This window comes from Poromitra crassiceps (genome assembly GCF_964638095.1).
Source record: "Poromitra crassiceps genome assembly, contig: HAP1_SCAFFOLD_49, whole genome shotgun sequence".
Classification (NCBI taxonomy): domain Eukaryota; kingdom Metazoa; phylum Chordata; class Actinopteri; order Beryciformes; family Melamphaidae; genus Poromitra; species Poromitra crassiceps.
In genome coordinates this window covers 769,298-778,946 of record NW_028152262.1, presented here as the reverse complement: position 1 = coordinate 778,946, position 9,649 = coordinate 769,298, and the positions used below count along the sequence as shown (strand labels likewise).

Genomic DNA, 9,649 nt, shown 5'->3' with positions numbered 1-9,649 from the left:
GCATGTGACATTTTGTAGCGAGACAACACAACTTGATCGGAACAAAGTTGTGTGCATTGGGCTTAAAGACCAATGTACGTGGGAGGCGACCGATGCCTGACGGCAGAGAATGATTGCTTCCATTGTTATAAATGAGTCTCTCCATCGGTCGTCTGCCATCTGCATTTGACTTAATTCACAATATCATTATTTTTCAAGATTTATTGCTCTCATTTCAGAAACCTGCGGATAACCTCACAGACCTGTTCAGTGTGCCATCTCCAGCTGACCTCATCATCCCGCCCACTGTGCCATCTCCAGCTCCAGACATATCCTCAAACCCAATGCAACTGACAATGGACAACTTTGATCACATTGTATCCCCACATGCAATGACCATTACAAATCAGGACATAGACTATCACTGGCTGTTAGTAGTTGGAAGTCAGGAGAGGGTTAGTGGAGCGCACCTTTGTGACAAGAGTACAAGGTCAGTTCTAGAAGTGCCACTCACTGACATTTTGCCTAATACAGAAGACAAGCTGTGCTTAAGAAATGACTTTAAAGAACTGGTGGGCCGTGTAGTAGTAGAACATTTTCCTCATATGCAGCAGTTTAAGGAGAATGTTCAACAACACATTCCCCACGAGTATTCAGCTGCCATGTGCCAAAAAAGTGAAATCATACCAGTGGGATTGCTCGACTATGATGAGAAAAAAGGTAGTGATATGATCCAGGCACTCAAATATATTAACGGCAGATACATACCATACACTCCCACCGTTGTCGGCAATAACACAGTAATGAAACCTCCTGTCAAGGTTATCATTCATGGAGACCAGCTTACAAAGCAGAACAGTGATGCTGCTATCAGAGCCATGAAAAATGGTGAAAGCCCAGTTGATAGATTGGAGGGACTATGTCCTGCCATTGCAGACTTTCATTGTAGTATGAATTTTACAGATGTTATATACAAGAACTTTTATAACACGTCATCTACCTCAGAAACAGGAACACTTTTTCAAATTAGGAATAAAATAAACAGAAGAAATGTCACCAAGAGTGCTCTAGGTGACAACTACCGACCCTGCAGTGACTTTTTAAATGACGTGACTGATGCCTCTCTTATTGCAGCTGCTCTCCATCACTTTGACATGAAATCAACCACAGATACTCCTAAAGATGAAATGAAACCACCTGTCTTTACATGTAATAGTGAAAAGCAAAAGTGGTTTGACAAAGAAATGTTTGCTTTAGTAGACAAATATATAATGAATGATCAGTTGGCTCAGACTGGACACCCTGAACAGACTACTGACCACACCATCCTGCCTCAGGCCATCAAATGTCCCTTCCAAGCTTGCAGTCACACGACATTCCGTGACATTGATCAGCTCTGTAAGCATATGTTGAAGGAGCACCAAGTGAAAATACAGGAGAACAGGGAGACTAAAAAGTATACAACTGAAGATGACAGAAATCTAGATGGTGTATTTAGTTACCACAGTGCCTTATTGAAACTAGCTCTATTGGAAAGGAATTTTCAAGATTCTATAATGGAAGGGGATGGTGAACGTACATGTCGTATCTGGAAGTTTAAAATGTTACATTTCAAGCAATCAGGCAGGCACAAATATGCTCTAGAATCCCTCAAACTTCAACTCGATATCCACGCGATACAGAGCCCACAGACTGCGCACAGGCTAAAGTGGAACAGGACAGTAAATACAAAAGGTGGTGTTGGAAACAATGTAGCTATGGATCTAAACTGTGAACACTATGTGCGTGTAACAAAAGATCTGATATCTCATCAAGGCGCCAATGTCAAATTTAATCTTGCACAGCAGGTCAGCCGGACTATAAAACAGAACAAATTGATGGATAAATTTGACGAAGACTGCAACCTCCGTCCTGAATTTGCTGAACATTCACGGCCAAACAAACAAGAAGATATCTATGCCATCGTGCAGGCTCTACAAAAAAAGAATGTTTTCAGTCAGTGTCCTGGCAGATTCTATCCCTCCTTTAAAAACATCAAAATAAACCCGTTACAGGGTATGAATGTGGCAGATGTTAGACAATGGATCAATGAACACAAGAGGAAAATGTATCAACTGCAGGAGTTGGAGTGTATGAATGTGTAGAGCCCTTAATTTTTTTTGAAACAGTATAACATCTTAAGTCTCAATTTAAGTTTTATTTTAGGACAAAAAAATGGTTATACAATTCACATGCTCTGCAGGAAGCACAAATTCGCAGGAGAAAACAGTGTAAACGTCTTTTCTCAGGTTCTAAGGTTTCAAAAAGCTCAGGTGCATCAAAGTATGAATAAAATGATTTTACAATTCACATCCTCTGCAGGAAGCACAAATTCACAGGAGAAAACAATGTAAACGTCTTTCCTCAAGTTCTAAGGTTTCAAAATTCTCAAGTGCATCAAAGTATGAATACAATTATTTTACGCTTCACATGCTCTGCAGGAAGCACAAATTCACAGGAGAAAACAGTGTAAACGTCTTTACTCAGGTTCTAAGGTTTCAAAAAGCTCAGGTGCATCAAAGTATGAATAAAATGATTTTACAATTCACATGCTCTGCAGGAAGCACAAATTCACAGGAGAAAACAATGTAAACGTCTTTCCTCAAGTTCTAAGGTTTCAAAATTCTCAAGTGCATCAAAGTATGAATACAATTATTTTACGATTCACATGCTCTGCAGGAAGCACAAATTCACAGGAGAAAACAGTGTAAACGTCTTTCCTCAAGTTCTAAGGTTTCAAAATGCTCTAGTGCATCAAAGTATGAATAAAATGATTTTACAATTCACATGCTCTGCAGGAAGGACAAATTCACAGGAGAAAACAGTATAAACGTCTTTACTCAAGTTCTAAGGTTTCAAAAAGCTCAAGTGCATCAAAGTATGTATTATTATTATCATCTGACACAGTATACATGTCCCTAAATACCTCTTGGATGACTAACAAAATCATTCTTGCTTGCTGTATATTTCTAACCTGTATTTTGCACAGAATGTCCTCTAATGTGAAAAGTCTATTGCATTCCTCCAGCACTTCTGAAATGATGTGATTTGATTCATGCGATGACTCTGCTGAATAAACAGACATAAAGGAATATGCTTCTTCAGACTTCCACTCATTGCCTAATGCATTTATCTTTTCTTTCAGTGTGTGTTTTTGTTCCTGGGTAGACATTCGTTCCCTCTGTGGAACGACCTCTGACGCGTGTCTCTCGAGCGGGTTAGCTTGGCCATTACATGCTTCCCCACAGGTACAAGACTTTGCACAAAGGTCACAGCAATCATGGCCTGGCAGAACAGGATCGGTCTTTTCTTTATCAAAAAGATGAAAAAGTTGAACTCTCCTGCACATGTCTACATTTGTGACATACTCCCTCATCTGCTTAGATAGCCCCAGCATCAGTCGGCCGTGATGCAATATAATTGAATGAGACCTTGACCCATCTCTTCCCGCCCTCCCCAATGCTTGAATGTAAGACTCCAAATCATTTGGGGCACCATAGTTAATTACATTATTTACACCTTTGAAATCGACACCCATGCCTAATGCAGATGTTGCTATAACAACTCGAAGCACAGATGTATGATCACTTAAAGATTTGATTATTTGTTTTTTGATGTGATCGGGGGTTTCAGAATGAAACATTTCAAAAAGTCTGTTCTCAGTGGTGTCTGGAGCTCCAACAGGGTACACAGACTTTTCTTTCAATGTTGCCTTGAACACTTCATAATAAAGGAGTGAGCAGTCTGCAATACTTTTGCAATAGATAACAGTCCTTTCTGTATTCTGCCCTTTAGTATCAAGTTCTTTGATTAGCCATGAAAATGTGTTGACAGGGTCAACGGACACCTTTTTAACAGCAAGGCGTATATTATTGCGATTAGTGCTTTTTATTACTTCGATGCAGTCATTCATTCCTAGGGACTTCTTAATACTTTCTCTTGTAGATTTGCAGGCTGTCGCAGTGGTGGCTAGGACAGGAACCTTCACAGGCAGCAAAGAACGCAGTTCACCAATGAGACTACACCACTTCCGGAATGGGTCACCTTTCCCCTTGGCTGAACCCCTATAAAGACAATGAAAAAAAGCAGTCAGTGAAGTCTATTTTATTTGGGAAAGATGCCATCTTTTTTCAATTGGGTTAGGGTTAGTTTGTGAAGCTACTACTTGTTAGATGTGGACATCACTGTAGTCCACATCTAACATTTTTAAATATTTTATGGCACTGTGTTGCCTGTTTTTGCTATTTTAATATTGTGAAGCACTTTGTGATCTTGTATCTGTGAAAGATGCTATACAATACAAATAAACAACTAACAAGGGGAAGATATGTTCCTCTTGCTCCCATCATACCTCTCTTACACACACCCATTTTTTGTGAGGAACGTTTTGGCTCAAATGTAATAATGACATAGTTCCTTATTATCAGGGGTGTAGTGGAAAATACACAGGTGAGTAAACTATGTGAGTAGTTTAACTACCTTGTTTCCCCTCATTGATTGGTAGCCTATATGAAAATAGTGGAATTGGTTGGCTATTAAAACGTTCTGCCTCATTTCAAAGGTGTGTAAACTGCATTTACCCTCCACTATGCCCATATTATGCCTAATCAGCTGTCATATTTCCAAAATACGGGAAAATTGATTATTTATAGATGAAGGTATTCACGTTATACACTTACCACAGGATCATGGTGTGAACTTCATCTACAGCCAGTCCAATGACACGTCTGCAGAAATCAGGCATTTGGAGAGCAGCTCTCCACGTCTCGTTTCCAAGGAATGTCTCCGGTGAACCGAAAACCACGTTGAATTGGCCGCTCATGATCGACTCATCAACTTCGGGACTTTTGCCGGCATAGGCCGCTTTGATGCCTCTCTCGTTTAGGAAAGCGACCTGCTCCTCCATGATGGAAATTAGTGGGCACACCACCAGCACTATATTGCTATCTTCTGACCATAGTCGCGGGTAGTCCTTTGCCAAAACTTGGCATAACGTCGGCCATGCTTGGTAAATAAGGCTTTTGCCATAACCTGTTGGCAGACAGGCAAGGACGTCGCGATGGGATACCAGGTATTTCAAACACAGATGCTGTAGATCTTTCAGTTCCACGATAGAATGCAAACTGCAAACTTCTAGCAGTGCACGTTGCAAAATATTGTCTTCCACTTGCATGATATAGAATGGGTTATGGGTTATCTTAAGTAGTTAGCGAATCCACGATATATATATATATTTTTTTAAGAGCATGCTGCTTCCTGGTGGGATGGGCGCTGGGCGGTCTCAGGGTGGGTTGACCTCGCGTCACCGTAAAGTCATTGCTGATTGGACAGGACTGTAGCCATCACTGGCATATGACTGGTCAAGTGAAGGTTCCCTCCCATAACCAGCCAGCGGGGGTGAAGCGTTCCAGACCCAGAGAGAGATCTGCAGAATGCAGTAACGTAGTGTATCAGCGTAAGAACTCTCATGGGTCTGGCGTCGAGACTAAGTGTGTGTGGACGCCATTAGCAATACCTTGTTTGGCCACAGGGCGTCTCCACTGCCCTCTGTGACCTGATTAACACTTTGGGTGCCACGGCCCTTGGGCAAAAGGTTGCTGTACTGTGCCACATAGGCCGCAATGCATTTTAATATAGCCATATCATTTTTTATGTTCCTCTTATATGGACAACCAATAGCCTCAATGAAACTTTGAACCCTTCTATTTCATAAAAAAAAAAAAAGTGTGTTTATAAACTGTTCCATTTTGGAAATACACCCCTCTGAAAAAGAGTGTTTTCGACCGAAAACAGCATGGTGAAATTAGTTTCTGAGATAATCACATCTTTATGTTAGAAAGGCGACAGAATGAATTCTGCTTTGAGTTGAACAAAATGCTATAGCTGAAATGAAAGGTTAGAATGTCTAGTTTACCTGCGGGAAAAAGTATGTCAAAAGAATGTGTTGTTTATTTTCTACAAATATTAGTTTACAGCTTGGTCTAACATCAAAATGTTCACTTTCATGGGGTCATGCTGGATAATGAAGTCCATATTTCCACAAAGAAAGAAGATATCAACTTTATTTTTTATTTTTATGAAACTACACATTGAAAGCTTTCATTTGATGTGTAACATAATAACAATATTCAAAACACAACATGTCCTGCACTGTTTTATCTTCTTCACATGGACCTTCAAAATAGTTGGAAATCAAGACAACTTTATGTAAACATAGGCCAAATAATGAATTCTCCTTTGAGTTGAACAAAATGCTATAGCTGAAATGAAAGGTTAGAATGTCTAGTTTACCTGCGGGAAAAAGTATGTCAAAAGAATGTTTTGTTTATTTTCTACAAATATTAGTATACCACTTGGTCTAACATCAAAATGCTCACTTTCACGGGGTCATGCTGGATATTGAAGTCCATATTTCCACAAAGAAAGAAGATATCAACTTTTTTTCTTTTTCTGGATGAAACTACACATTCTAAGCTTTCATTTTTTGTGTAACATTATAAAAATAGTCAAACACAAAATTTCCTGCATTGTTTTATTTTCTTGAAAATAACCTTCACAGGAGTTGGAAATGAACACATGCTGTATATTGGAGGCAAAAAAAGGTCACGAGCGATGACATCATCACTGCTGACATCACTGGCCACTTGTACCGATGACATCATCCGAGCCTATGACATTGAGGACAGTTATGACATCAGCATCACTGTTATAGAAAATATTATTGTCTTGTACCGTACTATAAACAATGGGCCGTGGCCTCTCTGGGCGTCCCCCTGTCCGGACAGCCATATTCAGATGACCTGTGTGGAGTTAGCACAAAACATACAGATCTTTTATAACTGCTGCTTTGAGATGTGGGGGCGAGTCTATAGTACTGTAGTACTATAGAATAGGATAGAATAATCTATAAATAACTATCTATATATAATAATATATAATAATAATATAATATATAATAATAATATATATAATAATATATAATAATAATCTATAAATAACTATAGAATAATAATAGTACTGTTATCTAGTCTCTTTTTGAGTATCACTCACAGTGATTGTTGTATAAAGATACAACAATCACTGTGAGTGATACTCAAAAAAGCAGGGGTAGAGGCAGAGAGGCACATGGTCACATTGGGGGCAGACAAATCTGGTCTCCTTTCGGTGTCCCTTCGCTGCGCAGTGCGCACATTTCCGATTTGCCTTGCTCTTGGTGGGCGGGACTTTCACCGGCTGTGGCACATGACCCGCAAAGTCCACATTCTGCCTCACTGAATTGGACCGTTGGCGTGTGTGTCTTGGCGTCCTTCCTGGAGGAAGAGGAGGTGGCTCGTCTGCTGGAGGAGGAGGGGGGGGGCAAGCAGATGTCGCCTCCGTCCACGATTTCACCACAGACAGGGTGAATTCTTTGAGGACTTTGCAGCTGGACGTGGGGTTGCATTTCCTGTACAGAGTAAATGCATTGCTCATTGCAATCTGCATGAGGTAGACCACGAACTTGGAGCTCCATTTGGACGTCTTCCTCACAAATGGATAGTAGGATATCTTCTGGTCAAGTCGATCAACCCCACTCATGTACTGGTTGTACTCGACAACACATGCTGGCTTGCTCTGCAGGACCCGTTCACTTTGCCCTTTCTCTTTCACCGCCACAGTCTTCATGACATCCTGGTGGAAGGTGGAGATCATCCTGACGATGCGCTTGTCCCGCCATGCCAGGAACATCACCCCATCGTCATGACGAGCGAGTCGTTCACCTACTCGCAGATCCGACATGGTCACCTGCCGGATGGACGCAGGTTCGCCCCTCTTCACCCGGAGTGTCCCAGCTGAGTGCATCTGGAGGCTGAGGAGACGTCGGCTCACGGTCCCGCTGTTGTAGAAATTATCCATCCAGAGACGGTAGCCATATCCCTCCAGGCCGGCAATGAGGAACTGCACGGTGTCCAGTAGGGTGCTGTGAATTCCACAGTAGGGTTTCATTGCATAGCAATACCCGTTTTCTGAATCGCACAGAATATAGCTCTTTATTCCGTACTTTATCGGTTTTGCCGGATTGTACACACGGAAACGTAGCCTCCCCCTCCACAACAGCATCCCTTCATCCACACTAATGTTTTGTGAGGGCTGGTACATTTCCTTGAACTTGGAGAGGAGCAAGTCAAGGATGAGCCGCACTTTGTGGAGCCGGTCGGTGGCATCGACCCTCTCATTGTCACAGAAATGGAGAAAGCGCCATATCAGCTGGAACCTGTTGCGGGACATTGTCTTCCTGAAGTATGGGGTCTCCATCGCCACATCAAGAGACCAGTAGTCCGCAATCTTGGGCTTCTTGACAAGGCCAGTGAGGAAGAGGAGCCCCAGGAATCGCTTCAGCTCTCCCACAGACAGCGGTTGCCAGGCGTTTACCCGGGTGTAGGGCATGTGCAGCTGATCCAGCACGGCGATGCACTGTTTAGCATAGATGTTGGTCTGCTGAACAATGATCTGCAGCAGCTCATCACCGAGGAACAGCTCCAGGAAATCTGCCGGCTTGTCTGACTGTAGTGATGCAGCCGCATTCCTGGGACCTGGCATTGCTGTGAAGGGGAAGACTTTGGGGCTCCAGTCTGGCATAGTATGCCAGCGTGGAGAGTCCTCCTGACGAGGCTTGCCCGCTGAAAAATGAAATAAAAGGTTTTTCTTCAGACAATTGTGATATGTAAAAAAGCTGTCTTTTTTCCAATAATTAGAAGCCTTGTGTTGACAATAATAATAATAATAATAATTGATATTATTATTATTATTATTATAGATGAGCTGGCTGCATACGTGACATGAATTTCCTGTAAAGTATCTATAGATTCTCACCTCTTGAAGACCCTCTCTTCCCAACTGCAGATGCCCGCACGCGCTCAGTCGTCACCACCTCCTCCTCCTCCTCCTCCACCACCTCCTCCTCCTCCTCCTCCTCCCCTGTAGTCAAAGTGAGTTTATAAAATATGATACATTCTTGAGGGAAAAAAGTTTATGTTTTCAATATCAGATGAATAATTGTAATTCTAAAATGGCTTATATCTCACCTTCGTCACTGGACTGCAAGCGGGCACGACGAAAGCTGGCGGGAGCACCTGCCCCTTCATCGTCAGTCCCCTCCTCAGAGCTGTGCTGCAACTCTGAAATTTTATATTTTACATGGTATTAGTAGGCTAATTCAGGATTGTTATTCTTACCAAGCTTTGTGTTGACAAAAATAAATTGATGAATAAGTGTGTGCGTTTTTTTTTTTTTTACATTATTACCTCCAATGGTTTGTTTACTTGCTGGCCAGTGATGCCTGTTCCTATATAGATACTGTACTGTAAGTCACATGTTTAGATTGTTCTCATGGTTTCCTTTTGTCCTGACAAATACATGGTGGATGAGTTGAGTTCCCTCCCCCTCCCTCCCCTGATATGTGAAGCGCTTTGTGTGTCTAGAAAGGCGCTATATAAATCCAATCAATTATTATTATTATTATTATAGATGTAGCTGGCTGTATACGTGACATGAATTTCCTGCAAAGTATAGGTTCTCACCTCTTGAAGAAGACGCCATCGCCACATCCCCCTCCTCTGAGCCTCTCTGAGGCGCCAGATCAGTCTCCTCCTCC

General features: G+C 41.8%; 1 protein-coding gene across 1 annotated transcript; it reads right to left on the bottom strand.

Moving 5' to 3' along the window:
* Window positions 1-3,987: 3,987 nt before the first annotated feature.
* LOC310800723 (piggyBac transposable element-derived protein 4-like) lies at window positions 3,988-9,240 on the bottom strand (the record flags this gene model as incomplete). The annotated part of the gene is made up of 4 exons (XM_083664659.1): window positions 8,869-9,240; window positions 7,885-8,675; window positions 4,698-4,918; window positions 3,988-4,000 (listed from the first exon to the last, which is right to left on the bottom strand). The coding sequence occupies exons 2-4, from the start codon at window positions 8,632-8,634 to the stop codon at window positions 3,988-3,990; spliced, it is 984 nt and encodes a 327-aa protein (XP_083520785.1). The 5' UTR covers window positions 8,635-8,675; window positions 8,869-9,240.
* Between the last annotated feature and the right edge of the window lie 409 nt (window positions 9,241-9,649).